The sequence below is a fragment of the Rhododendron vialii genome, chromosome 5a (assembly GCF_030253575.1).
Source record: "Rhododendron vialii isolate Sample 1 chromosome 5a, ASM3025357v1".
Taxonomy (NCBI): Eukaryota; Viridiplantae; Streptophyta; class Magnoliopsida; order Ericales; family Ericaceae; genus Rhododendron; species Rhododendron vialii.
This window is the reverse complement of record NC_080561.1, coordinates 37,546,977-37,574,861: the sequence shown is the minus strand read 5'-3', so window position 1 is coordinate 37,574,861 and position 27,885 is coordinate 37,546,977. Positions and strand designations below refer to the sequence as shown.

Sequence of the window (27,885 nt, the reverse complement as noted above, 5' to 3'; positions counted from 1 at the left end):
GGTGAGATCTAAAAATTGAACAATCCCGATCATCAAAACTGACTCGGACCCACAACCACAAGGTTAAGAGCCTTGCGCTCTACCAACTGAGCTAGACGGGCTTCTTGTCAACCACACTTTGTAATTTAAATATTTAGCCTATTCTGCCCCCCATATTGTCAAATTAAATTGATTTAAACTTGAATCTGTGAGGGAGAATAGGTCCCACTTTTTGACATCATGCTTAGGAGCTAAACAAGAAAAGAGAACCCATTTATTCGTTCAGACGAAAATTACGTGAAAAAGAAGAAACAATTTATAAATCAGAACAGGCATTTGAAAACTCACGCAAAAGGAGCACCATACCATTTGGGCTAAAACAATTTATAAAAAAACTTAGACCAGGCATTTGAAACCTAGGCAAAAGGGGACTTGGGGGAGGAACAACGCTCAATCTCACCGTCCAAAATTATTTTGGACGGTCTGGATTTTAAAAGATCTCTTCTTTTAAAATCTGGACCATTGATTGCTGAGATGGACGGTGAAATTGAACGCTGCAGGGACAGCAGCCCCCAAGTCCGGCAAAAGGAGCACCGTACCCGTTGTGCTGTCGTAGATTAGAAATTTATTGCATGTATACACAGGAAAAAAAAAAAAAAAAGTTTCCAAACCCTTGTACTTTCAGGCTTTGGTACTACACAAGTAAGTATAACACCAGCAAATGAGTACATTTGTTAAAGCAGAAGAGCAAATATAACTGCAGCCATTTCAACCATCTATTGCTGTTTAAAAAAGAAAATTTCAACCATCTCTTGGCTATACTTAAAGATCTATGAAGGCAAGGGTACAAAAAAAATCCCAATGCACAACCAAGTTAATATATAAAGCCCAAAAGCATAACAAGATGCAATAAAGCTGTGAATGTTACAACAAACTTTCTATTCCATGAAGTTTCTCCATCTCATGCAAGTGAAGGTATGGACTGAACAACAATTTCCTTTCTGCACCTTTTATCTCGAAATCGCAGTTTGCCGGAAGAGAGATGATTTCACATGAGCAATATAGATCACTATAACTAGGAGAGTTGAGTATATTGAATAACCAGAACCGAAGAATAACTCAGCATCGTCAACCTCGCACAGTGAAGTCCATATTATAACACGTTGGGTTGCAGGGGTACGGGCAGTCAATGTGTTTCGCAACTTTTCTGTTGAAGTACCAGTCACCAACAGACTCCGCAATTGTCTGTTTCACAAGCATTAAAACAGTCGCAAAGCTTGATTACGTATAGTGAAGCTAGATACAATTCGAAAAAGCAGATTTCAGCGCTCGAACAAAAGTCACTGACAATAACGGCTAATACCACATGCACCAGAGATTCACGAATATACGTGGTAATCAATATAGCATGCTGACCTTCCGTGCAAGAACATGCCATTTTAAAGAAAATAAACCCAAAAAACACAAATCGGCACGTCAACAAGTCAAGACTCATCCAGTTAGTTAAAATTATGCACGGGTGGCTGTGCTTGCAGATTTGGTATCCGACGAGATAAAAGAGTCCATGAAAAATCTTACCCTATTGTTAATTCTTGGAGAATTTCGAGAATGCCACGTCACACTCACCCATGTCTGGCAGTGAACAAAGCATGAATCTATAAACACTCCCACATCCTTGTTTTGCTGGAAATCACTAAGTAGCTTCAGCAGTGAATTACGATAACCTGTATATGGTACTTCCAGTCATGAATCGCTGCAAAATACAAGAGAAAATGATACAAAATATCGCACAGAACTCATAGAGCATGATACCTTCTAGAACTTCAATCTGGCTTGGACTACAATTATTAATATTCAGCTTGCAGCTTAACCAGCTCCCACGAGGATCAGATGAATCCGGTATGAAGATGTTTTTAATCTGAAAAATCATGTGGCTGACAGGATAAGCAAAATGAAGCAAGGAAAATTAAAGAGCCTAAATTGAAAAATAGGTCATCTGGAGAAGGGGTTACCTGCCAAAAATCATAAGCTGGGTGGACAAGGAAAATCGACGTCTTTATGTTTTCAATAAACTCTTGAGGAAAGAAACACTGGAATTGCAAAGTAAAAGTGACTGCACATCAGACAACACAGTTGAGCACCAAAAGAGAGAAAATCTACCAAAATAAATGTTACCACCTGGAAAAACTACTACATTACATTGATACCTACCTTAGCCTGCTGGCCCGGTTCCATCCTCGCAATACAATCCTTGTCCAAACTTTTGGCTATACCCTAACACAAAAAACAGTAAATCATGGGCCATCAGCAATGACTGTAAGAACAAAAATTGCACTCGCATAAGAGATATTGATGTAAATAAATGTACTGGTTGCACTGGTGAAAGAGTAATCGTGATGACAAAAGTTAGCCAAACAAGTGTCCTAGATCATAGTTTGTTGAAAAACACCGAGTCATCTTGAACATACTGTATTTTGGTTAGGGTCATCTTGTCTATTCTGAAGTACATATGATACCTTATAGCGAAGTTATGGATGAGCAAAAAATATCATCATCCTTTAGCACAAAAAACAGAAAAAATGAAAAAATAAAAATAAAAATAAAAAGCAAGATAACTGACAAGTTATAGAAAACTATACGAGGTTTGAAAACTATTTGACACTGATGAATAGATTTAACTATAACTTCCAAGTCAACGTGCTGATATGAAAGACAAACAAAGACAAGATTGTGTAATTTGCAAACGGTAAAACTTTAGTCGAAACCTGGAGGTTAACAACATCTTGATAGAAAGATTCAATGGTGCGATTTCCACCAATATCTTTCCTGTAATAAACAAAACATCAAAAAAAACAAAGAAATAAAGAGGACTTTAGCAATAAACAAGCTAATCGTACAGGTAAAACAAGCTTTCAAGAGTCCATCCAGAAATTTCTTAAAGAGACAAGGTCTTGGGAGTTGTTGTTTAACAAATGCAAGTCAATCTCCCAAATAGAGACACATATCATGTGAGATTGATAAGGAATTAGCTTTACATTTCTATGAAAATGTCAATGGAAATTAAATGGTCAATAAAATTATAGGAACCTACTGAGGGAATAAAAGACGAAGCACCCAGGAATGGGTTGCCTTTGTCAGGGTAGGTGCAGCCAAATGAGAATGCTGTATGTTAAGGAGGATGCGAAGCAAAGCCCCACCTGGTTTCGAAAGGTATGTGGAGCAGCAGTATGGAAGCGTGAGGGAACCTCAAGTCAATAACTACATTTTGGGGTTGAGCTTCACCCAAGACCGTATAACAAGCATTACCACATATGTTACTACTAGTATTATCAAACTTAGTGGTTTCCATTTTGAATTGTTTGATGACGAGTTTGTGTATCTTAAAAAGTATATTGTTGAGTGATTGAGTCCAACACATGAATTTCTGCACTTTGCCTTGCATTCAATGGTAGACAATAATGCCCATCTCAACTAAGCTAAAACTCTACCGTACAACTCACCTATCAGAACAAAAAGTTCTACTGTATGAGAAGCACAAACCATCATGACAGATATTGCATAAAGGAAGGCAAAATAGTCATGCTAAAAGTATCAACCTCAAAACCGATTGGCAATGAGTGAGAGGCCACTTAGGCTCATATACTAGTTTTAGAGGTAGTAATCAATCAATGTGGGACAAGCTCAGAAGTCAAAACAGAATATTCTGATAAAAAGCTCTGTCTCACTATATGCTGTCATCAAGACTCAAAGTTAACTCCCAGAATTTCACTTTGATTTCCACACGTAAACCGTAAGTTGATATTATCAAAAGAAAAACTGAACCCCGAAACTCCTCATAAAAAAGATTGAGGATCTATGGATGTACAAAGCAGAGAAAATCATGAGAATATACTCATTAAGGAAGAAGCCTGCGTCGGCAAGACATTTGACAGTGGCAGTTTTTGGCAAAATTTCATGGAAGTCATCACAGTGTATCAGAGTGGCCAACCCTCCAGCAGAACAGCCTGAAAGAAGAGCCTGTGGAGTTATCAAATGCATTAGTAGGAAGTAAGAACCTGCAATTGATTTTGAAGGTTGGCCGACGTATTTCTTCAATTTGACAATAAAACCATGACTCACAATTTCCACTAAAGTAATGCTAATACAAAGTTGACCGCACAAGGAGTGTCAATATACTGCAGATGACACCTTCAATAAACATATTCCGAGAACTACTGAAGGAAGAGATAAAGGAGAGAAGCAAACCATAACTTCTACCCACTACAACGATGACAAGAAATTCTGGATTTAATTGGAATTTCACCCATTGAAGGATTTAATAGTTGCTAATTAACCTCAAAAAGAGTTTGTCTTCAACCATGAAACCATTGTCACGTAAATGTTGTTTCCGCCAGGACTCAATGTAATCAACTCATAGCTGACCGTAATGAGAGGTTTCTTCCCTCTCCTCCCAAAATTGTTGACTGTGACTAAGGATTAAACAACAGCAAGTCCCAGAGGGCATAGTTATAAACTCATCAAACTTCTTATCTGAAAACATTGAGTTGATTTGACCACCAAATTAAAGAAGATACCTGTCTGGCATTAGACAATCCAATTGACAAGAGTTCATCCATAAGTGCTTCCCAGATAAGCTGACCCCTGAAGAATAGTTTTGTTCCATTCTATGGAGAAAACTGAAGAGATGTTACAATTTGTAAAGGAAATATATGGCAATTGGGGAGATGCAATCTATAAAAACTCTCTTCTCTCTCTCTCTCTCTCTCTCTCTCTCTCTCTCTCTCGCACGTGCGCGTGCGCAGAGAGAGAGAGAGAGAGAGAGAGAGAGAGAGAGAGAAAGAGAGAGAGAGAGTAGTATTTCAATAGACTAATTCCTGAACCACATGAAAAAAATCAGGTGAACTTGCCTTAAACTCACTTTCAGGGTGACCTGCAAAAGATCCACCATCACAATATCTTATCTTGACTTTGTTCCAGTTGAAGAAATCTGAAGATGATCAAGACATGAAAATAAAATTTGTTTGCTGATTAAATAAGAATACAGTGTAGGAGGTGAAATTAAACTTGAAATTTGTTTTACAAAAGGATAAATCATAAATCTAATAACGACAAGTCTAAGGTGAAATCTTAGTAGCAGGATCTCTAACGGCAAATTTATCTCAGAACCTCTTGGGAGATCGCAAGTCAGAATCTCCTAAGAACCTCTCTCCCATCAAGAAAGGAACCCAATCCCAATGAGGCTAAAAGTAAAACCTCTCAAGCATTAAATCCCAACCGAAAAAAAAAAAAAAAAGCTAACAAACAAGAGAAAATATGAGGTAATGATAAGATACTCAAAAATATTGACTCAAAGTTACTCAAGCACTTTATATAAATATAAATCTCCCATATTCACAAATACAATATCAGTTGCCACTAATTACGAATTGACATGCATCCAAGGACTAAAAACAAAGTAATATTTATATTCACCTACACACACATATCATGTTCCTGTCCTCAGATTCTTCTATATCCTCGGGCACCCCCACATCCACTCCCGCTTTGTGCAACTAAGGGAAAAAGCCAGTGACACATGGCACTGAATCGGCCGAACATACGGCCAAAGACAACAGCCTGAATATAACTTCTTTAATATAAGCTCAAGAGGCCATTTGCGGCAGCTATGGTGCTGAGCAGAGAGCTAGGCAGTCGGCACGAAGATTGTCTTAGCAATGAGAAAATGGCTTTATCAACCAAGTATTAAGACTTCTAGCTGACTAAATTATTGGAGTGTCCTCCAGCCGAAAGGCCAAAGAGTGCATCAGAGTATTAATCTTGCATATTAGAACCGGCACGATTTATCCCACTTTATGTAGTACGATTAATCCTCTTGGTGGTACTATAATTTAAACTGAATTCTACCTCACAAATCACATGCATATACATGGAAAGAATATGATAACGTGGATCCATGCTTGCAAGCACATGAGAATGTCAATAACAGAAGCTTAGCACAGTTTACCAGGATTTTGCGACGATTCAGGGCTCAAAATTCCCGCAAATTCAACTTGACTACCCATGTACTTTGATGAACCTAATGCAGTTCTCATCCGAGAAGAACACGATTCAATTGAATCACACCAACCTCCACCCTACAACATGACAAGAAAAAATAAATTTTTTAAAAAGACCACACAAAAAAGAGAGAAGACCATTTGGCCCTGTTTGGTTTATAAAACTAGACATAGGATTAAGTTACAAATCTCATGGGACCACATAACTGATGTTTGAATGTAATTGAAGGTCAAGGGATTGTTGGACAACCAATACTACAACAACAATATCCAATACCTTGATGATGTGATTTTGTTAGAAAAAGTTAAGAGGTAGCGAAATGCCATTTGAATTTGGGCCTCCACAGTTTCTAGTAATTAGACATTTCGGTCCTTCCCTTAATAATATTTCTATTATCATTTGACAAAAGAAAATATAATATCGCAACGCCCTCATCAAATGAGATTAAATCCCCTCATTATTACTCTGACTAATCAAACATGGCTTTAATGGTTAAAAAATGCAACCTTTTCAAGCCGATAGAGTAGCGCAAACTGGTCTAAACCGACACCCCAAAGTTGCCATAATCAAAACATTTTCCCTGCTCAGGAGTCATGCAAGGGACCATCTTTACGATACAAGCAATAAAATAATGTTACAACCTCTCTAATAGCTTAAGCTTTTATATGGAGTGGATCTCATATGCATACCATAACGCTAAGCAATGAGGGAAGCTTTTCTTCCTTTCCAACATGTTCTATGGGAAACAAAGACACCAAATATTTTGTTTTTTTGAATAAGTGGGAGGATTAATGAAACGCATACAAAATTGCATCACATATAAACCTGTAGTTACCAACAACCCAACTACAGTCTACAACTCAAGGAATGACCCCGATTAGTTCAAACTCACCGTCGGTTGAGAGTACACAAAGGGTGGCTAACTGGTCGTCATATTTTATGTGAAACTATTAGATTGTTAAGCACGAACTCATCTAAAATCTTAAGGTGTTAGAGAGATGGGCAACTTTATTAATATTCTCAACATGCCTCCTCACGTGTAGCTAGGCTCTTCTCCATAAATGGGCTAAACATGTGTAAATTTTAATCATTAGGTAGGCAGTGAGGTTCAAACACACAGGATCTATTGCCTACTCTGAAACCATATTTGATTGTTAACCACCAACTCATATAAAAGGTTAAGTTATTAGAGAGAAGATCAACTTTATCATTTATATTCTCAACACAAATACCACAATATATTCTATTTCATGAACAGGTTGGATATATTTTATAAAATGTCATACAAAATCACATTACGTATAAACCCGTAGTGTAACCCAACAGCCCAACTACAACCCAATAAATGAGCCCCATTAGTTATAATCTCGCGCCTTCGGCAAGACCTTTCGACTGAGATGGGAGTGTTCAAGGGTGGCTAACCGGGCTGTTAAGAAGACACTACAAATTAGAGCACAAACACAAAAGATTGGTAAACCTCAAAGTTGAAACACTAAATGGTTGGCCTATTAGTCAAGACTTGGGATTTAGGGATTTGCTCTCTCCTAAGGTCTCAGATTCAAAACCTTTTAGGTGCTATCAACTCCTTTGAGGCTTAATTAGGACCCGCAAGTGGGTGGTGGAATTCGTCCCCCATGATTAATTGAGGTGCGCGAAAGCTGGTACGGATACCTGAGTTATCAAAAAAATCTCAAAGTTGAGAATTAAGAGAATTTGACCTCAATGTGAAGAACCCAGTTGTGAGAGCCAGATCCAAAACCCTTTTGGAAATGGTATCCAGGCAAACTCCCATCCAAGCAAACTGCAACCAGAAAAAAAGAACAACAAAAAAACTTAATAACGGAGTAAATACATGCTAATATATGTATGCAATCACATATAATCGAGTTCAAAGGAAATTACGGGGGCCTCTGGGGTGGGCATTGCTTAATAAGGTCAACGGGACCCAAGGGGTGGTTCCCAAGGGGTGGGTTGCGTGGTGGGGTGGTGGGGTGGGTTGCGTGGTGGGGTGGTGGGATGGTTTGGTGAGAGAATAGGAGATGAGAGAGATAGAGACGATGGAGATGGCGAAAACGGCGGCGGAGGCGGCGATGGTCCACCACATCAGACGACGGAGAAGCCGTTGATCCGCCATTTCTCCGTGATCAAAACAAGCTTTTGGTCTCCTCCTGCGAATCGGAAAAGCATCGAAATTTGATTCACTGTGCAGGCAGATACCCAGTTGGTATTTGGTGGTCCAACAGCGGCAGCTCACAAACTGATTAAAAATACGATCTTTTGTCCAGATCAGTTGACGAGCATAATGAGTGATAGACTAATGCATATTTCGCCAATTCACGAGCCCTTTGGATAAGAAGTTCGTGACGACGTGATCCGTAGGCCTTCCACCTGCATTGCTTAGTCTTGTTCGAGTTCGAGCTCGTGTTTATTTATTAAAAGTTCGTTTAAGATTGGATTATTATTATGTAAACAAGCGATTCTCAGCTTATACGACCTGTGAGGCTTGTAAAATTATTAAATTACTTAAAATTGGCTCGTGATCAGCTCAATCAGAGTTTCTTTGGGATTAACTTGCTCGTTAAAAAAACTAAAACTTGAAGATTTTTTTACATTCCGTAAATTTTAAATTCAACTTGAACAATGAATTATCGAGCTTGTTTGACTTGTTTATCAACCCTGCTTACAAACATAAATTAGTTTTTCTGCAAGATCCCACATCAAGAGAACACATGAAAAAAATACATTTCAATTTCATTCATTTCATCTTACTTCACTTTTAACTTCACTTTTATCGAGAATCTGTTTTCTGCACTACACTTCGGACAATTAAATGGAGTTCAAATTCAAATGAAATGCCAAAAAGAAAATCAGATTAACTGAAATATCCCAACAAACTTGAATGGTAGAAAAGCATATTAGCTTTAGCGTTTGTGATGTAATTTTTACATTTTATTGGTAAGGAGAAGAAAAATATTTTACCCAAAAAATGTAGAAGAAGAACATATAGAAACAAACCTCTCTTGGCTGGTGATCAAGGTAGGATTTTAGCAGGTTAGTAACTTGTATTATTATGACTTACAAGCACACCGCTGACAGACATTTGTTCATAGACTCGAAGCCCAAACCTCTCTCTAAGACTACAATCACTTCAGCTAAGATCAAGTTTGCTGTGGGACAGTGAAGGCGGGTATTCAAAGGAGCATAACAACCAATGATTACATATGAACGACGGATTTCCGGTTCTTCTTGCATTCTCTCTCCACACCCTGGAAGATGAACACAACCATGGAATGTAGATCCTCTGAAGAATCCCATAGAACATACAAAATCCCACCATTCAAAGGGTTACAGGAACGGGCGATGTATTCTGAAACAACATAATCTAGTGAGTGCTACAGAATGGGAAAAGTTGCGAAATTCAAGCACTTCAATTGCATGACACCAATATTTCCCATAATGAACAGGTAGTAGTCAGTTGTGGATACAAAAATTGTAAACCAAAACTTGGTGCTCTGTTGGCCGGGGCAAAAATCACTTCGGTGCTGGAGTAGAATCCGGCAGTGTGTTTTCCAACTCTTTTCACTCAGCAAAATCAGTAAAACCAAGAGAAGGTGTTCAAGTCATAATTACCCAAAAGACTTCTTGTTGCTTTCACTTGTCTCACTTTCAGAATTTCTGAGCCCTTTCTTTACCATATAAACCTCTGGATACCGGATTCATGGTTCCAGGAGAATGGCCGGGATAAGAACATAAACATTGTAAAGATATTGACGGCAATATAAAGGATTCCCATCAGAAGCCAACTTTTGTAATCATCGGTATGGGAATTGAGGATTAAGAAAAAGAATGGTATGGTGTAGTATCGGAACTCGATCAATGGAGTGGGAATGAGGACTGCAGCACAAGCCAAGAAATAAGCCAATACCCATACCTTCTTTTGAGCTTTTGCTGCCATAAATAAACAAGTGTTCAGCGAATTTGAAACAAACAATAAATAAAAAAGGAAACACTGTAACGAATTAATTACAGACCTAAGATACTGACGATGGAAAACCATGAGTAAACATAAAACGGGACCAGAAGATACTTCGTTGACCAATGAGCATTGATGACTTTCCGCCAAATATAGAAGGTATAGTGTCGATTGTCAGCAAGAAGATAAGGATGAGCTACACTGCAATCATCAGTATAAATGTCATGAAACACCGGAAAATTTCTAGGAATCTTAGAACTTGCATTTTATGAGGTAGCAAATCTTGTAAAGCTAAGTTTTGCGTTGACGAGATTGCAATAAAATCAGTTATTCAGCATCAGATTTGAAAGAAGAAGCAAGTCTAATTGTCTAAGTTAGTGGGCTTGGATCCTGTCAAGTGTTGTAGAAGCCAGTTTGGTCAAGTTTGTGGCTATTATGATTCATCAAGGGCTGGGATCAGGAGCCCAATTTCTCCTACAAACTTTTGCCATCAACATCCCCTCTCGCCAACTCACTTCTTCCCCAAAGTTATACCCAATTAAACATCAACAAAACAGAGAAGACAAAGCAAATTAGAGGCATGGGATCTGATTATGAACTCAAAACTGCCACCCAACCCATCTATTTTATTCCTTAATCCTATCTTAACACAATAACTGCTCCAGTTCACGGAAAACTCATACAATTTGAATCAATTTTCAGTACCATCAAAGCCAGCACTTACATTCTATCTTGATTCAACTCCATATTTTTTACTAACTTTTTAACACAAGAAAATAGGATGATCTGAAAAATCCCAACATCAAATGGCTATGCTTTACCAAAATCAACCATTGCTCTGTCTATTATTTGTATGCATGCATTGATTGCGAGTTAATTTGGAGAGCGGGATCTGGTGTATGGGTTACAAATGAGGCAGGGATTTAAAGGAAATCTATTGAGGCAGTGGGCAGGCGGTTCCTAATGAGAGGATCAGATTAATCTGTGAGTGGGTTGACGTTGACGACAATTGAAGGCCATGGAAGGGACGAAGGGAGAGAATGAGTTACGAACTGGGTTTTGCTTCTTACTCTCAGGAAAAAATTAAGAGAGAGAGAGAGAGAGAGAGAGAGAGAGAGAGATGGCAGAAGTCTGTGGGAGAAATTGGGCTGGGATGATCCCAGCCCTTGATTTAGTAGTAGATTTGGTGGGTAAATCATAGCCACAAACTTGACCAAACTGGTTCCTACAACACTTGACAGGATCCAAGCCCTAAGTTAGGTATATGATTGCAAAAATCACTGGAAAGGTGTTCATGAAATGTTAGAACTTACTGGGGGAGACCACCTAACGACGGATTGGGAAATCTTGTAGTGCAAAACACCCTGTAGGGAGCACACGGGCCATCAATCTTGACAATGGTTGAGATACGATTTTTAATTATGACCGGTAAGAATAATTTATTACCGGTCATAATTGATTTTTAATGTGGACCGTTGATTGATGAGATTGACGGCTGTGTGCCGCCCTACACGTGCAATACACAAGGGTGCACTACAACACCCCCAGATCCCCTAATGACACCCACCTAACATGTATGGGAGGGGTATATTGGCCACATAATTAGCATCTATAGTAGTGTCTACCCTTATTTGCTCATAGTGACTAGGATAATTACCCAAATCAATGCAAGTCAAAGACAAACTTTTAGGGGCATACTAGAAAACCCCTAAATACAAATGGCGCAACTAAAAGGTGAGATGATCTTACCTGAAAAAGTGCACGGAGAGGAAGCCAACCATAAGGGCTATAAACCATTGGAAACAACTACGTAGCCTGCTTTTCCGGAATGACTGGACCACAACTGGAGCGTAAGGTAGAGTGAACTGGAAGGGGGCCACAAATAGAGTGGAAACCAGACTAAAATACAATAATTGTGCAAAATGTGGAGAAACAGCATGGGCTTCTTTTGCACCTGTGGTATCAGGAAGCAGGATAAGAAGTGAATCCTATAATGGTTATCCCATTGGGTTTAAATTAAGAAATTGAATTGCCAACCAAATATAGATGGCTGTTACCTAGAACAATACTCCCATTCCAGCAGACAAAAGCAACAAAAGCCACCAAAACTAAAAAGAAGGGACTAAAGGAAACCAAAAGCTCCCACTTCAGAAGCCACGCCGTTAGAAAGGTATCTTGGATCTCCTCAATAAAACCTGCAAAGAATATAGAAACACATGTCGTCAGTAATGTATTTCAAGTTTGCAACCCAATACAATGGTATCCTTGGCAACACACTATGAGACTGTCAAAAGCAAACATGAATGTGTCTAATGTATCCCTTATCCCACCATATGTTGCACTTTCTTAAAATCAGCACAAAAATAGCTGAATTCAAAATCCCTCAATTTCTCACGGTCACGGGACAGTTACTAAAGATCAACTTGAAGCTATCCATTGATCCACTTAACATTGTAGCCTTGATTTTATTTCATTCTTTCTACTCCCACGATGGTAAACAAACTAAAACAACATGATATCAAATTTAATCTGGAAATATAAGGCATTTATCATATACTTGGTTTCACTAAGCCTTTTCTATGAAACCTAACAGTCTAAACTTACAACTTGACTCTTTTAGCTGCACTGTAGCAGCAACAATTTGTAGATGTCCTCAAAATTTTTATAAAAAAAAATAAATCAAAGGTTTTGGTAACAAATGCATCCGTCAAATAATCAAACAATAAAATCATATATCCGACATGAACGCTTAAAATACATGCCCCCATGGGTTAGAAAAATCGTTCCCTACAGGACTGATGCAGGACATAGGAATTCCAAACTTTAGCTATTTAGCAAAACTCAATAAAAGTCGTGTGAGATTTGTAACATAAACCTGATGAACATTTTGCAGAAGTGGAACTTCTTTGAGTAGAATGGCTGATATTGTCGACAGCTTTACCAGGCCTTCTCTTTCGCAATTTGGAGACCCCTGTGTTACCTCCATTTGAAGCTAGTTGTTTGTCTTTCCTGATCGACAGATCAGAAACGTGTAATTGTGGGTTATTTTTTCTCACTGGAGAGTAATCTATGACACCACTGGATGCGACAAAAAGCACCCATATAATATTTGTCTGTCGTATGAATACAGCCAAAGACCCAAGCTGCATGCAAGTGAATGACTATAAGTTATCTCTTCCATCAAGTTTAACTCGAAATAAAATGGAATTAACATGAGTATAATTAAGTCATAAATTGTACCAAATGTATATAATATTTTCACAAATATTATCCTTTAGAAATTGTGAATACTGAATGGATGATTTGGAGTATTTACCAAAAAAAATTAGCTCAAGCTTGTTCTATTACCAACGCACTGAGGATGTAGTTCCTCTTCAGACAGCCAAGATACATAGCAAGGACTGCAGCAAGTGATGCAACATCTGTGTAGTATAGAAAAGTAAAGAACCAGTGGAGAGGGTACAGAGCAAGAACAACTGCATAAATAGTAGCTTTTCTTTCATCAAGAGCTGGCCTCAACTGAGTGATTATCTCATAAACCAGAACACTGCAAATTACACCCAAAATTGCATTGGTCGAGCGAAGAATTGCAGAGGAGCAGGTACCAGAAAATGATGAGACTGCTTGCATACAAAACATGCCTGGAAACAAATAAGCAACATAGGCAAGTGAAATACAGTACCTGCAAAAGGTTTAAATGGCATTAGCACTTTATGACAATTTATTTGTTAGTATTGTTGTTATCTTCGTACTATTCAAGTAACAAAACTTTCTTAGAGCAGCCACATTATATTGCGAGGTGTACGGTCTGTCTCCATCTATATTACCTGGAATGTGGATCGTTACGAGGAACGGGAACGTGGTATGCCACATGCTTAAATTGTGGTACGCCACGGGTAGGCTTCTACAAATAGCAAAACTACAACATACTCTTCCAAGCGATAAACATCTAGTGAAACGAAGTATTGTTTGTCAAATTATTCATACAAAACACATTTCTAGGAGCATAACAACCGAACTTCTCAGACTTTCTCCTACCAAATTTCCATTCTCTCTCTATTTTTACCATAATAAGTTGACATTTTGGGGAAAATTTAGGGGATTGCTTTGGATCACTAAATTTACCGTTTCGGAATGGTAGAGTACCGTGTTTTGGAATGTTCATGCCAAAACGTAATTCGCTAGGATAGTAGCGTTCCCTGGTAACATAGGTCTCCAGTCCTCCCCGCCCATACCCCCATACGTTGGAGATTACATGGATACTGTAATTGTTAGTGGTATTGTCATTGTTGTTATCATCACACCGATATAATTTTGGCTTATTACTCTCAAATTGTGTTCCCCCAAGTATGTGAGGTTCAACAAACCTTGGGAGTCCAAACAATTCTTTGTGCAACCCCAGTTATCCACGTCTAAACCCAAAATCTCACAACCCAACAATAACCCGGTAATCGGAATTGCGTTTCCCGTTAAACTTCAAGCCAACAAGTTAGCTAAAAACACATCAATAGATGAACCAGTGAAAAACAAGGCGAAAGGGTTGTTTATGTAACTCACAATCCAGGAGGAGTGGTGATCATTGGATCCCAACTTGTGAAATTCCCCTTGCAGTATTGCTGCGCCTGAGGCACGTGGAATATCTCATCCTGCACATCATATACCAGAAAATTATAAAATTATAAACAAACACGAATATACGTATACACACACACACACACATATGAATTGAGTAATTTAGGATTACCATGTAAGGGTCAGGGACAAAGCGATTGACGAGGATAGAGATTGGGATAATCCAGGAACTCACTATAACAGCAACTGCTATTCTACCCATCTCTCTCTCTCTCTCTCTCTCTCTCGGGTTAGATACAGTGATCTATGTAACGATATGTTAGAAGTGATGATTATCTCACCGATAGATTTTACAGATTTTGGGCAACCTAATCAATGGGGGAAGGGAGCTAGGGCACGCTGTGTTTAGGAATTTTTTGGGGAAGACAAGAAAGAACGGTAAACAGGGAATTAGAAGATAATAAGACATTAGTAGTAATATTTTTCAGGTTTAATGATTTTATTGTTAATTTCAGTCAACAATTTTAGGGTAAATTATTCATCTTGGCACCAGAAATAAAAAAAAAACGCATAAAATAATAAAATATCAACCAAAATTGAGAAAGTTTAAAAAAGACGAACAAAAATACTGTAAATTATCATTTTAAAGACTTTTTTTTATTTCATTTTCAATGAATTTATTTTACCTTTTTTTCGTAATCTTGCAAATTTTTTAGAATCTCCTCTTCGAAAATGATTTAACACATACTCCAATTTGATAAAAGTTCAAAACAAATGACAAAAATTGACATTCGCTTAGGGTCCGTCTCAATATTTAAACTACACCGTGATAAGGCAATTAAAAAGTCTAGGTACACAATAATTCATTTCTTTTTTTTTAGGGAGGGCAAGAGGGTAATTTCACCTACTAAACTCACCTAGGCAATTGCTGACTAGGGAGAGGTAGAGTGAACCCTTAATTCAATTCAAACACATCATTTCGCATACATGTGGGACCTGTATGCACTATACAACAATCCAGACACAGCATCTCACATACGTGTGGAACCTGCACGCACTATTGTATGTGGACCTTACATGTATGCGAGAGATTGTGTCTGGTGTTGTGTTTGAATTGTTATGTATGTAGCAATACCGACAGAAGTTTGTTTGTCATCTCTGTTAGAAAATGAAAATGATACATTTGAATTAAACCTTATTATGGTTACAAATACACGACAAGATCATTCTATAACAAAATGACAGAAGCATTCGTGATTCGTCAAGTGTTTGAGGGAGAACAAACATTTCTTTTGTGCTAAGAAGGAACACAACACTGATATAATTCAAAATCTTTCCACGATACAAGAATAACGGAGGCTCAAACAAGCATTGAACGAAAGAACGAGAGAGAGTGCGCGCAGGCAACGTTTTTCTTTCCACGACGGAGCAATAAAAGACCCCGTCGAGATATCCTCTTTCTTCTCGCTCGTGCTCAGAAGCATTTTCTGTGTACAATCGAAGGGCCGGACTCATCATATTCTGCCTTTGATATCCACATCTGTACTCCGAATGCAAAACAAAAGCTCCCATTAGAAACACTTGAAAAGGATTCGGATTGCTAATGGTGTACAATTCCCTATTTTACAGTGACTCAGGTACAATATACATGTGCTTGCTAGGTGGTAATGAGCTTGCTACGTGAGTGTACAACTAAATATGACAGACATGCAATCCATAGCCTTATCTGAGATTCGAGTGTCCAAAATAATCACTTAATACGGGCTTCGTTTGTTTCGAGGTAAAATATTTTCCAAAAGAATATATTCCTCACTTTCTGTTGTTAGAATTCGGGGAAAGACTACAATACACACTACTTATTTGGGTATGTATCAAATGCACCTCCAAAAATGTTATGAATTATAGAGAAAATGTTACGAATCGTATTGCTAAAAAGTTACGAATCATATAAAGGTTATGAGATACACCAAAATGTTATGAATCATAATGAAAATGTTACGAATTGTACTGCTGAAAGGTTATGAATTCTATAACAAAAGTTACGAAACACACTAAAATGTTATGAATGAACCATAAAATAGGTGCATATGGTACGCCCTTTTAAGGGGTGTGTATTGTAGTCTTTTCCTTAGATTCGAGTGTCCAAAATAATCACTTAATGTGGGCTTCGTTTGTTTTGAGATAAAATATTTTCCAGAAGAATATATTCCTCACTTTCTGTTGTTTGGATGGGCAAAAGAGAGTAAAATATTTTTACATTTTCCATCATATGGGCACAAATGAATTCCTCCCGAATTGCCCATAAGTTGTTTTACCATAGGATCTCGACCCGTTGATAGACAGTCAATCCTTCCCATTTTCAACAGCCAATGGACCCGGAGAGTATTTTCTCCATGATTGAAACCCAAAACACGGGGGGTTTCAATTACTACAGTATTGGTATAAATATATTTTGACATGGTGCATTCGGGAAACGGTATGTTGTCTGAAACTGTGTTCAAGGGTTTTTTTTTTTTTTTTTGTTATGAAAAACATTGTCCGACTGCTAACCAAACACAAGAAAATAAAAAAACAAGATAATTTGTTACAAAAATATTTTACGTCGAAACAAACGAAGCCATAATGTAAAGAAACCGACCTGCTGGAAAGTACCGAGAGAAGCCAAGATGGAACCTCCAATCCAAACGCTGTATTTCCTTTCAGGCGGAGCCACCACTTTGATTTTCATACTGCTAGGAGCTAAAGCTGTGATTTCCTTGCTCATTCTGTCCGCAATGCCCGGAAACATGGTGGAGCCACCACTCAATACTATGTTTCCGTAGAGATCCTTTCTGATATCAACGTCGCATTTCATTATCGAGTTGTAAGTGGTCTCGTGAATCCCAGCAGCTTCCATTCCAATCATAGACGGTTGGAAAAGGACTTCTGGACACCGGAAACGCTCCGCTCCGATGGTGATTACCTGCCCATCGGGTAATTCGTAGCTCTTTTCAACAGACGAGTTTGTCTTGGAAGTCTCTAATTCCTGTTCGTAATCGAGGGCGATGTATGCCAACTTCTCCTTCACATCCCTCACGATTTCGCGCTCAGCAGTTGTGGTGAATGAATAGCCACGCTCGGTTAGTATTTTCATCAGGGCATCAGTGAGGTCACGGCCTGCGAGGTCAAGACGCAGGATAGCGTGTGGAAGTGCATAGCCTTCGTAAATGGGAACTGTGTGGCTTACACCATCTCCAGAATCTAGGACAATACCTGCACAAAACGAAGATAAACCCAATAAGGAGATTTATACCTCCAGCGTCTTTCCTTCATCACTGAGAGGAAGTTCAGTAACATCTGGCATTTACATGTGCAACCAGACTAGACAAGAAAAATCAAGTAATACATAAAAAGGACAAGCACTCATGGCAATCATCAAGAGGAACATGAGAACCGGAAACTCCAGAGGGCAGCCTGTGCTCTCCGCCTGGTGACTAAGAAATCGGTTTGCCTATAAACAAGAAACTAGATCGCACTTCCATCTGTACCCTTTTGTTTGTTTACCTTTCCAATTTGGGATGTCCAATATTGTCCGCTTTGGAAGTCAAAGAATTAATTCGCAAAGTCTCCATAACGAGCTCTAATAATAACAATCACCAATATAGTTGGAAGCCGGAAATAAAATGTCGAAACTCCTCACAGGGATAACAAAACAGGACAGAGTGAGTTGTCGAGGAATGAATGAATAGCTTACCGGTTGTACGACCACTGGCATAGAGAGAGAGGACAGCCTGTATGGCGACATACATAGCAGGAGCATTGAAGGTTTCAAACATAATTTGGGTCATCTTCTCGCGATTGGCCTTTGGATTAAGAGGCGCTTCGGTAAGGAGAACAGGATGCTCTTCCGGAGCCACACGGAGCTCGTTGTAGAAGGTGTGATGCCAGATCTTCTCCATGTCATCCCAATTACTCACGATACCGTGCTCAATTGGGTACTTCAACGTTAAAATACCACGCTTGGACTGAGCCTCATCCCCAACATATGCATCTTTCTGCCCCATGCCAACCATCACGCCAGTGTGACGTGGGCGGCCAACTATACTGGGGAAAACAGCCCTTGGAGCATCATCTCCGGCAAACCCGGCCTGTAAAAAAAATGGTCACTCGTCACAAGTAAGTAGAATAACAAGGAGAGAAATTTGCATCTCACAGGAAATTATCAGTTCCAAGTAACGCCCAAAAAAGTAGTACACTACAAAATAACCGACAGATTTTGATATTTAGCTAATGGATTCTACAAGCAAAAGGACTTCATTTGATACCTTAACCATCCCGGTTCCATTGTCGCACACAAGAGGTTGGATGTCCTCAGAGTCTGCCATGTTCTATTGCCTGCCAAAAGCGTATTCAGATTGAAGATTATAGTACTGTTACGGGAACATAGACAAGCCTACGAATCAAACCTTTCTTTTGCAGGAAAAAAAACCTTGGAACCTGAAAAAACTTAACCATCCCTATGGTTTGGCTCATAGGCTAGCGAAAAATACCTACTGTAAACATTAGGCTTTATTTTTTTGCCCTAGAACGAATTCGATGTACGGACCAACAAAATATCAAATTACATTATGGCTTATTAAAACCTCGACTTTCTATCAATACAAAAGCTTCGATAGCTATCTAACTCTTCATATCGAAATAAAGGAAAATCTTTACTTGAGAGACTATGAAGGGCCAGAACAACAACAATGGAATTCGTCGATAAAATTCTGATCACATTGCAAGACTACAACATTATCCAAATTGTACATCAGAAGGAATTTAGCTAACCTTTCCTCCACTCTATTAAATGAATGACAGCTATAGGGCCATTTTCTGATGCTGATTAGCTAAAGATAACCCCAAAACGCTTGACAATGAAAAGGAACAATGTGGTCCCATTTCATGACACATAAAAGTATTTTGTCTCTCGATGTCAATTTCATGAAGCACAAACAGAAGCTCCGGATCCTGATTTTCCATGGAGAAAACCCAAACTAAAGAGGGAACTTTACATCACGATGAAACGACTTAAATTCTCGGGAAAATGCTCGAAAATCATATTTGGAATGTTGCGAAACTCTAACAAAGGATCCAGGGAGACGAATGCACGAAGTAAAGAAGTCAAAATACAATCAGCATGGTTGGACACAAGATTTCAATTTTGGGCAAGTGAATATTAGAACAAAGTTCGCAAATTGGGAGAAATAAAAGGTGCTATTAGTTTGCCTCGATTCAAGCTACAAATATACTGTATTACCCAAAAAGAAGTAGCAGATATTTTCGAATGAAACCATAGATGCATACAATCTTGGCAGGGTCGTGCTGAATTTTTAATATGAACACCATATTTACAAATAGGCACCACATTCCATAACACAACAGTAAAAGCTTTGCATCCAACTCAAAAGCCTATCAGATGGAGAGGTCCCAACATTGTATTGAGTGATCGCTATTTCATTAACAAACAATGTCCGAACCAGCTTACGCTCAAACAAACTACTGCACGCAAAAAACTCAACATTCCGTCATTCCGTATATTTTCTTTTTCTTTTTTCTGTTTGACGATCATGTCCGAACCAGCTTACACGTATCTCGACTATTCACGGTCCGATCAAAGACACACCATCCAAGCCGGGACTATAGAATTCACAAAAGATTTCTCTCTTGCCGCCTTGCCCCAAGAGATTGCCAAGTTTCAAAATCAAGATGCAAACCTGAAAAGGCAAGAACCTAAAGCGAAGATGAAAGAGGAGGTCTTTTGTTGGACTATTATAAGGGCCGCCAAAATAGGAGGGCCCTTAAAATTGTAAATTTCAGGGCTCTATCGCTGTCGCATCTTTCAGCTTTAGCTTAGGGTCGGCTCTATTAGAATGTCTCGGTTTACAGCTCATCCATGTTTTCACATTCCATATATCTTCATCCGTGCCTGTGCACATATTTGATTCTCTCTTACAAACGTACATACGCGCGGGAATAACCAAACCAAAAAACGATCAACGAAATCACATGTTTACAGCATATGCATCAAAATCACTGTAAACCTCGACAAAGAAAAAAACAAAAACAAACGAACCAACCAACAAATAGTCGTGTCTATTGTGTAGCCAATGCAATTAATGCAATCAGACTGTATAATAAATCCGCAGGGAGAAAGAAGGAAGGTTCATAGGAATTCACCTTTTTCCGACTATGAGAGAGAGAGAGAGAGAGAGAGAGAGAGAGAGAGAGAGAGAGAGAGGGTCGTTGAGTTGGAAAAAATTATGGGAAATTGAGAAGAGAAGAATGAGAAAGGGACTCCGCCTGCATATGAAATGCGGCCTTAAAAAGAGCGTCGAATTCGGTCTCTCCTCCCGATTTCCACGACCGTCCGTTCGTTTATTCAAGTGGTATATTGGTTGGTGCGTATGCATGTGTATAGTAAGTAGTATGTGTTTATATATAGGAAGGAGAGAGAGAGAGAGAGAGAGAGAGAGAGAGAGAGAGAGAGAGAGAGAGACGTATGCATGTGTATTGTAAGTAGTATGTGTTTATATATAGGAGAGAGAGAGAGAGAGGCGAATGAGAGACGAAAATCTACGATGCAGCTGACGGAGGAGTGGATCCGGGGTTGTTTGCAGCCAGTATTCAGAAATCACAAATGGGATTCGTTCTGAGAGAACCAACCACCGCCAAAGATTGAGCGGCTAATCAATAGAGGGCAATAATACTCGAGATATTCCATAGAGGTATATGGAGAAAGGAAAAATTATAGTCTTGAGGATATTAACAAGAATTGCAACAAAGAAATAAAAATCTAAGTACTTAAAAATGAAGATCGACCTAAATTAAATTAGGCAACTTGAGCTTTTGCATACCTCAAAATTTGACACCAGAGTTAACTTATACAGAGGAATGACGTCCGTTTGTGAACGAATCTAGGAAAATACAATATGCGTGTATATATATATATATATGTATATACTACTATATAGAGAGACAAAGTGTTCGGTTACATGTTGAAGATTATGTGAATCAAATACTTACTGATATATGATCGCAGACAATCAGAGTGAATTTGTTTTTGCGAAAATGGGCTTGGACACACTGAATTTTTTAGAACCTCGCTTATGAACGTGCGAGTTCCTTTGAAACCACGTCGCAGGGAAACTCCAACGCGAATTCGTCAAATTCTGATCTCATCCCGATTTATCTCTCCGATCGAAAGCGTTCATGTTCTAGAGCTCGTCGAGAAGATGTACATAGTTGAAGATCATATTAATCGAGCACTGATCACTGGATAATCGGAGATGATTTGTGTGAAATTGTTTCTGTGAAAATGGATTTGACCACACTGTATCGAACCCGTTTTATCGAAGAGAATTAAATTCATTACGAGGGAGCAACGGACACACACCATTGAATTCTGTAAAAACAGTCTGAAAATCCAGAACGCGAAAGGCCCAATGGTTGTCGTCAATCCCTTCTCCAAGGAGATGGCCATTCGCAAAAGAATCGCCAGCATGTACTCTCTCTCTCTCTAGATATTTTTGTATGTGCGTACATCTGGGTACTGTTGATTTTTTTTTTTTTTTTTTTTGTCACTGCTTGAATATTCGTTTTGCTAAATGGTGAATTGTGCTGTTAACATGATGAAAATGGGGGAAATTGAGTATTTTGACTCGAACTGCATTGATCAAGAAGTAAAAGAGTGGGATTGAGCTGTGAAATTGGGGAAACAGTGGGGATTTATGAAGATATATTAGGGAAAGGAAGAAATTATGGAATTGAGAGGGTTTGGGTGATCCTTCTAGTGAAAAGATCTGATTTTTGGTCCCTGTTTGAAAATTGCTAAATGGTGAATTGTGATTTACATTTTTGGTCCCCTGACAGGGCTCAATGGAGGAAAATGATTAATGTAGCCGACCCCAAGTGATTGGGACTTAAGGCTCGGTTTGGTTTGGTTTTGGTTGAATTGCATTGATCAAGAAGTAGAAGAGTGAGATTTAGCTCTGAAATTGGGGAAAACACTGTGGATGTATGAAGATTGAGTTATTGAATCACCACATATGGTTTTAGGTCTGTATTGGGGAAATAAAAGGAGAGATGGAGTTAAGAGGATTTGGCCAGTTTGGGTGATTTTTCTGGTGAAAAGATTTGATTTTTGGCCCGTTTGAATATTGGCAGACAGTGTTTGCTATATGGTTAATTGTGCTGTACATAAAGAAAATGGTGAAAATTTCATTTTTCTTGTTCGAATTGCTTTGATTAAGAAGTAGAGAGTGAGATTTTAAGCTCTGAAATTGGGCAAAACACTGTGGATTTATGAAAATTAGTTATGGAACCACTGCATTAGGTTTTAGGTCTGTAGTAGGGACAGAGAGATGGAATTATGAGGATTTGGCCAGTTTGGGTTATTCTTCTAGTGAAAAGATGCAATTTTGACCCCTTTTTGAATATTTTTAAGTGGCGTTTGCTATATGGTTAATTGTGTTGTACATGATCAAAATGGTGAAAATTTAATTTAATTTTTTAAAATTCAAATTGTATTGATTAAGAAGTAAAAGAGTTAGATTGAGCTTTGAAATTGGGGAAAAGGAAAATGTTAGGGATTTATGAAGGTTAAGTTATTGAATCATTGCATTGGGTTTTTATGTCTGCTCTAGGGAAAGAAAGGAGAGATGGAATTAAGAGGGTTTCGATGATTCATAGAGTGAAATGGTTTGATGGGGAAAGCTTTGTCCTTGTTTTGAGTATTGATAGTTGGATCTGAAATACGAGATTGCATATTCAAGAAAAAATCTGGCGAAAACCCACTGAAGTTGGTCATGAATTGGCTTCAGATTTGGTGGCTAAGAATATGCGGGACTGGTTTTTCAGTACTTAGTAAGTACTTGGTGTAAATTTCTTCGTTGTAGAATGAGTTTGTGATATAGTTTTATCAATCCATCTGTAAGATCTTGATAAATTGCGTAATGGTAAATGAAGTACTTTATTGCCATTCAAACTTCTATCTTATTGCATGATTATCACTTCTTCACTAGCTTAACATCTGAGATCCTCTGTCATGATTTTCTCATTTCTTCATTAAGCTTACTGTGTTTGATAGCCACATTGCTGCTAGTGTTTATTTGCCAGTGATAGTGATGTTATCATGTTGGTGGTAAGTAAGTTACGACAGCTGACCGATGTTGCTCCACCAACTCGAACTGGAGACCTTTCCCACTGGCACTAAGGCCCTCCACGTCCACTTAATGCATATGAATATTTGGATTCTTGATTTCTGTTTAGGTTTTTCACTTCTAGAATGCACAATTTTTGCAGATTTAATAAAAGAGAGGAGGATTTCCCATCATTGAGAGAGTACAATGATTATTTGGAGGAAGTGGAAGATATGAGTAAGTTAGTGTATATGTCCTCTATATTATAGTAGTTCGCTGTTTAGAATAAATTCTTTCCTTCTTCCAAAATCTTGGAGTGGTGTTTCTTGATTAGGCATATGATATACTTACTGTTTTAAGAAGAGAAACTTCGTTATGTCACCTTCACTCTGAGGTTATGAGATCTTCATTATTCATATTTTTATCCTAAACTATCCACTTCCTCCAAAGAGTTTGGGTTTAGCTTCTTTTTATTTGTCCTTTTGGTTGTAAACCTTATCTTACCCAACAAGAAAATGGTTTCCTTTGCAGCCTTCAATTTGATTGAAGGAATAGATGTTCCTGCTATTGAGGCAAAAATTGCACAATACCAGAAAGAAAATGCTGAACAAATAATTAATGCTCAAGCCCGCAAGGTTTGGTTTATAGCTAACTATATTTCCTAGCGTACTTTGCATTTATTCGATTTAATTTAGTCTTTGCTAAAGGTGGTGATTTTGTGATATCAGGGGCAAAATTTTTATGTATTCTTATTCTGGGTTTTTTTACTATGACAGGCTGAAGAATATGCTGCAGCTTTAGCCGCAAGCAAGGGACACCCTGATAGTGATCCGGTGAGAAAATTACGCGTATTACCATTTCTTGTGTTTAGTTACAGTGCCTGACTCAAGATCAAACTAAATTTCTAAGATTGCCCTAAGTTCAACTAGGTTAGCATCCTTAGATGGGGGATTTCCCTGTGTTTATTGTCAACCCTTAATCTAATTCGTTGCTTCATATGCAATTATCCCTTGCGTTCCAGCGTTATTGATTAGCTTTGTCGTCAACTAACTTTGAAGTCTTTCCATGAGAGCTGACTGCATCAGTATTTAGAAACAAATAGCGGAATGGGAAAATAAAAATAAGCAACTTCATACATCTTCGAGTTACTACTATGGAGCCTGGAAACTTCCTAAATCTGCCTACCTATGTGTCTTGCAGATCCTTTATAACTGTGTGATTTCTTAAACTTGATGCAAAAGATGTATAACAATGTATAACGCAGACGTTTTAAAGATTCTGTATGATGAGGAAATCCTATTTCAGCAAGGAATTTGTATCTAATCATTCTACAGAAAGGGAGAATTGATGCAAATACTTGCAGCTCCAAGAAGTATAAGTGGTTTCATTTTGCAGAACCAACTCATCTCCCAAAAAAGATGTTTTCTTACGCGAGCATGTGTATTAACACCTTCCTCACTGAGTACTACTTAAGCCTGCAATGATCCAATGTGCTTATTATGAAGGTGGATTTGCATATCCTTACAACAATCGCAATGATTCTCACCTATTTTCACCTCTACTTTGGTACAGACCACGAGCCAGAGCTTTCAAGGAGGTGTCGGTGCAGGTGCGCAGGGTTATTATGCCCCCGCGGTTGCAGGGGGGGCAATTGGGCAGCCACGGCCAACAGGCATGGCCCCACAGCCCATTCCTATCGGATCAAACCCGGACATGCACGCCTACAATTATGACAATGAAGAAATGACGAGACTCAGAGCAGAGAGAGGTGGAAGGGCAGGAGGGTGGAGCATGGAATTGAGCAGGAAACGGGCACTCGAAGAAGCCTTCAGTAGCATTTGGATTTGAGTGGATTCTATACTAGTTCATATGCTGCTTGGCTTTCTCCTTCAGATGAGAAGGTGACACATTTTGGTCAGATTCCGATAAGTATAGCAGTGGAAATTCGTTTATGTTTTGGATGGTTATCAATTATTGTCATGACCATAGCCACAGAAATAAAAAGGCGAAAGTCTGTGTAATGCTACATAACCATGTGTCAGTTGCATTTGGATTTTTTTCCTGGGCAAACAAAATGGATATGCAATTAGGCCTCTCATTGTACCCATCTGGAAGTATTATCCTCAGCATCACATAGTCATCAGCAGAAGACCCCACTACACCTACAAGGGGACCGAAGTTTAGGTTCCACTGGGTGCTGTGAGCCAGAAGACTAAATTTTAACCCTATCGAGCTGCTACGAAGACTTGAATCCGAGCATCGATCGAAGAAATCCAAGTATTGACGTACTGAAAGGGGTTGTAGCACTTGGAATTTGACCGGTTATCTAGTTCACATGCTGCATGGTGGCTTGCTCCTTGAGATGAGAAGGTGGAATTTTTTTGTTACATTCTTAAATGACATTAGATATAACTAGGTAAATGAATTACGCTATGCATGATTACTACTTATTTCTTATGGGCTGTTATGTAAACACAAATAAATGAAAGAAAAGCCTTCACAAGTCTACTTTTTCCTGGATTTTCTTGTATTTTTCTGTCTCTGGGTGATATCTTTTCTTTCAATTACTATTAGATTTGATCCCAAAAAGTCACCCATTTCAGTTGCTTTCTATTCATTTTTTAGTCCGGGGAAAATATATCTGTCTCAAGGACCTAGCTTCTTTAGGAACCAGCTTCTCTACAGTTTAATCTTGGTCGTTCATCTCAACAATCAATAGTTCAAATTTGTTACGGTAAAACAATTTATTGGGTAAGATACTATTAACAAATCTAAACGATTGAAAAACACTCAAGGATGGTTACAATCACTGGACAGTCCCCTCTGCCGTCCAGCTTTGGAATGCAAACATGCCATATTCTTGTTCCAACTACAAAGGAAAAGATGTGAACACAGTAAAGTCTATTAAAGTGAGATATGATACTCCTAACAGAACTGTGGACCTTCATTAAGTTGGGAGTACAATGAATAGACAAAGGGTTTTTGTCATCATCCTTTTTCATTACACAGACAAGTAATGGGAATTTTGTTAAGAGAAGAAAGAACGGTTTCATCCATGGGTTAAGAAAAGTGGCAAAAGAAAATTGTTTGTTTGGTATTTTCCCAATTTCAATGAAACCCATCTTTATCTTTTGGCCGCATTAAATTGCACTTGGCCACATTGAATTGCTCTCAGTCAAGTGCAATTCGATGCGGCCAAGAGAAATTTGATATGGCCAAGTGCAACTCGATGAGGTCAAGTGTAATTTGATGCGGCCAAGAGGAATTTAATGCAGCTAAATGCAACTTGATGCGCCCAAGTGTAATTCGATGCGGCCAAGTGCAATTCGTAGCGGCCAAGTGTAATTCGTAGCGGCCAAAAGTAATTCGATACGGCCAAAAACAATTTGCAGCGGCCAAGTGCAATTCGATGCGGCCTAAACCCTAAAAACGTTTTAGCCGATACCTAGCGTTACCCAGCAACTTTTTAGCCATTTCCCAGCAACTTGGTAGATGTTGCCCGGCAATTTGGTTGCCATTACCGAGCAACGTTTTGGCCATTACCCAACGTTACCCAGCAACCTGGTAGACGTTACCCGAACTTGGTTTTGCTTGACTGTTGTGGTTCCCATTGGAAAGAGAGTGCTTGATTCTTCGTCTGATTACTCTGAAAAAAGTTGGAATTTGGATCCAAAATTGACGGCTTAGTGTGAGCTTATCAATGTACTTATGCTATTAAGAATTTTTTTTATATGCCTTTCGTGCTTGTTTCCTGGGTCTAGATGATCCTTACACTGATTTATTATTTCCATTACATTTTCGAAAAATATTTGCCTTGTAAAATATTTTTACACATTAAAATGATGCTAATAACCGTTCAAACAATCCCAGATAAAAATTTACATTCAAATGAAATTGAGCTGCTCGCGTCGTGGCTCGGGTTGGGTCGGCTCAGTTCATTTAGTAATTATTTAGCCAAGCTCGAGCTTTAGGTTTGTTTATTAAACAAGAGGAACTTAACGCTCAAAAGCTCGGCTCGGCTTGTCTTATAGACTTGACTCGTTTAAAAAGACTCGTTAAGGAACTTAGTCAAGTTCGGCAGTCAAGTTTGGCTTGTTGAGGGCTCGGTTTATTTGCAAAATGAGCCAAACTCGACGTCAAGTTTTT

General features: G+C 38.6%; 5 protein-coding genes across 10 annotated transcripts in view; 1 reads left to right on the top strand and 4 right to left on the bottom strand.

Moving 5' to 3' along the window:
- The window catches only part of LOC131326399 (metallothionein-like protein type 2), a 48,874-nt gene extending 28,108 nt beyond the window's left edge, over positions 1 to 20,766 (bottom strand). Inside the window, exon 1 of the mRNA XM_058359180.1 lies at positions 20,749 to 20,766. The gene's annotated coding sequence lies outside the window, so the exon portion shown is untranslated. The remainder of the gene's footprint in view (positions 1 to 20,748) is intronic.
- On the bottom strand, positions 734 to 8,352 carry LOC131326397 (pectin acetylesterase 5-like). Of its 3 annotated transcripts, XM_058359175.1 has the most exons (13): positions 8,032 to 8,351; positions 7,939 to 7,992; positions 7,755 to 7,837; positions 5,984 to 6,113; positions 4,887 to 4,966; positions 4,554 to 4,643; positions 3,872 to 3,996; positions 2,745 to 2,805; positions 2,191 to 2,253; positions 1,992 to 2,069; positions 1,792 to 1,897; positions 1,558 to 1,703; positions 734 to 1,224 (listed from the first exon to the last, which is right to left on the bottom strand). In XM_058359175.1, exons 1-13 carry the CDS (start codon positions 8,168 to 8,170, stop codon positions 1,108 to 1,110), a joined length of 1,272 nt encoding a protein of 423 aa, XP_058215158.1. In that variant the 5' UTR covers positions 8,171 to 8,351; the 3' UTR covers positions 734 to 1,107. The 3 variants fall into 3 exon arrangements, with proteins under 3 accessions (XP_058215158.1, XP_058215159.1, XP_058215160.1); XM_058359176.1 differs by lacking the exon at positions 4,554 to 4,643 and having other exon boundaries at positions 8,032 to 8,352; XM_058359177.1 differs by lacking the exon at positions 4,554 to 4,643 and having other exon boundaries at positions 3,872 to 3,983; positions 4,898 to 4,966; positions 8,032 to 8,352.
- On the bottom strand, positions 9,079 to 15,025 carry LOC131326396 (dol-P-Glc:Glc(2)Man(9)GlcNAc(2)-PP-Dol alpha-1,2-glucosyltransferase). 4 transcript variants are annotated; one of them, XM_058359171.1, is made up of 8 exons: positions 14,754 to 15,025; positions 14,567 to 14,655; positions 13,358 to 13,691; positions 12,885 to 13,152; positions 12,067 to 12,204; positions 11,759 to 11,963; positions 10,068 to 10,210; positions 9,205 to 9,984 (listed from the first exon to the last, which is right to left on the bottom strand). In XM_058359171.1, the coding sequence occupies exons 1-8, from the start codon at positions 14,841 to 14,843 to the stop codon at positions 9,725 to 9,727; spliced, it is 1,527 nt and encodes a 508-aa protein (XP_058215154.1). In that variant the 5' UTR covers positions 14,844 to 15,025; the 3' UTR covers positions 9,205 to 9,724. The 4 variants fall into 4 exon arrangements, with proteins under 4 accessions (XP_058215157.1, XP_058215154.1, XP_058215155.1 ...); XM_058359172.1 differs by having other exon boundaries at positions 13,358 to 13,556; XM_058359174.1 differs by lacking the exon at positions 10,068 to 10,210 and having other exon boundaries at positions 9,079 to 9,984.
- Positions 15,719 to 21,004, bottom strand: LOC131326398 (actin-like). The gene is made up of 6 exons (XM_058359178.1): positions 20,841 to 21,004; positions 20,780 to 20,810; positions 18,886 to 18,955; positions 18,315 to 18,708; positions 17,220 to 17,833; positions 15,719 to 16,121 (listed from the first exon to the last, which is right to left on the bottom strand). The coding sequence occupies exons 3-6, from the start codon at positions 18,943 to 18,945 to the stop codon at positions 16,056 to 16,058; spliced, it is 1,134 nt and encodes a 377-aa protein (XP_058215161.1). The 5' UTR covers positions 18,946 to 18,955; positions 20,780 to 20,810; positions 20,841 to 21,004; the 3' UTR covers positions 15,719 to 16,055.
- A 743-nt stretch (positions 21,005 to 21,747) lies between these two features.
- Positions 21,748 to 26,242, top strand: LOC131326394 (uncharacterized). The gene is made up of 5 exons (XM_058359166.1): positions 21,748 to 22,103; positions 23,903 to 23,976; positions 24,271 to 24,374; positions 24,516 to 24,572; positions 25,312 to 26,242. The coding sequence occupies exons 1-5, from the start codon at positions 22,045 to 22,047 to the stop codon at positions 25,585 to 25,587; spliced, it is 570 nt and encodes a 189-aa protein (XP_058215149.1). The 5' UTR covers positions 21,748 to 22,044; the 3' UTR covers positions 25,588 to 26,242.
- Positions 26,243 to 27,885: the final 1,643 nt, after the last annotated feature.

Excerpts from the sequence above, each read along its gene's own strand:
- LOC131326397 (XM_058359175.1), bottom strand. The coding sequence starts at position 8,170 with ATGGCGGATCAACGGCTTCTCCGTCGTCTGATGTGGTGGACCATCGCC. Across the intron at positions 3,997-4,553 it reads GATTGTCTAATGCCAGACAG|GCTCTTCTTTCAGGCTGTTC; the intron begins GTATCTTCTTTA and ends ATAACTCCACAG. Across the intron at positions 1,704-1,791 it reads CCAGATTGAAGTTCTAGAAG|GTTATCGTAATTCACTGCTG; the intron begins GTATCATGCTCT and ends TACCATATACAG.
- LOC131326396 (XM_058359171.1), bottom strand. The coding sequence starts at position 14,843 with ATGGGTAGAATAGCAGTTGCTGTTATAGTGAGTTCCTGGATTATCCCA. Across the intron at positions 14,656-14,753 it reads TTGTCCCTGACCCTTACATG|GATGAGATATTCCACGTGCC; the intron begins GTAATCCTAAAT and ends TATGATGTGCAG. Across the intron at positions 13,692-14,566 it reads ATCACCACTCCTCCTGGATT|GTACTGTATTTCACTTGCCT; the intron begins GTGAGTTACATA and ends AACCTTTTGCAG.
- LOC131326398 (XM_058359178.1), bottom strand. The coding sequence starts at position 18,945 with ATGGCAGACTCTGAGGACATCCAACCTCTTGTGTGCGACAATGGAACC. Across the intron at positions 17,834-18,314 it reads TGCCAGTGGTCGTACAACCG|GTATTGTCCTAGATTCTGGA; the intron begins GTAAGCTATTCA and ends CGTTTTGTGCAG. Across the intron at positions 16,122-17,219 it reads CTCTCGGTACTTTCCAGCAG|ATGTGGATATCAAAGGCAGA; the intron begins GTCGGTTTCTTT and ends TTCGGAGTACAG.
- LOC131326394 (XM_058359166.1), top strand. The coding sequence starts at position 22,045 with ATGGTTGTCGTCAATCCCTTCTCCAAGGAGATGGCCATTCGCAAAAGA. Across the intron at positions 22,104-23,902 it reads CGCAAAAGAATCGCCAGCAT|ATTTAATAAAAGAGAGGAGG; the intron begins GTACTCTCTCTC and ends CAATTTTTGCAG. Across the intron at positions 24,573-25,311 it reads GACACCCTGATAGTGATCCG|ACCACGAGCCAGAGCTTTCA; the intron begins GTGAGAAAATTA and ends ACTTTGGTACAG.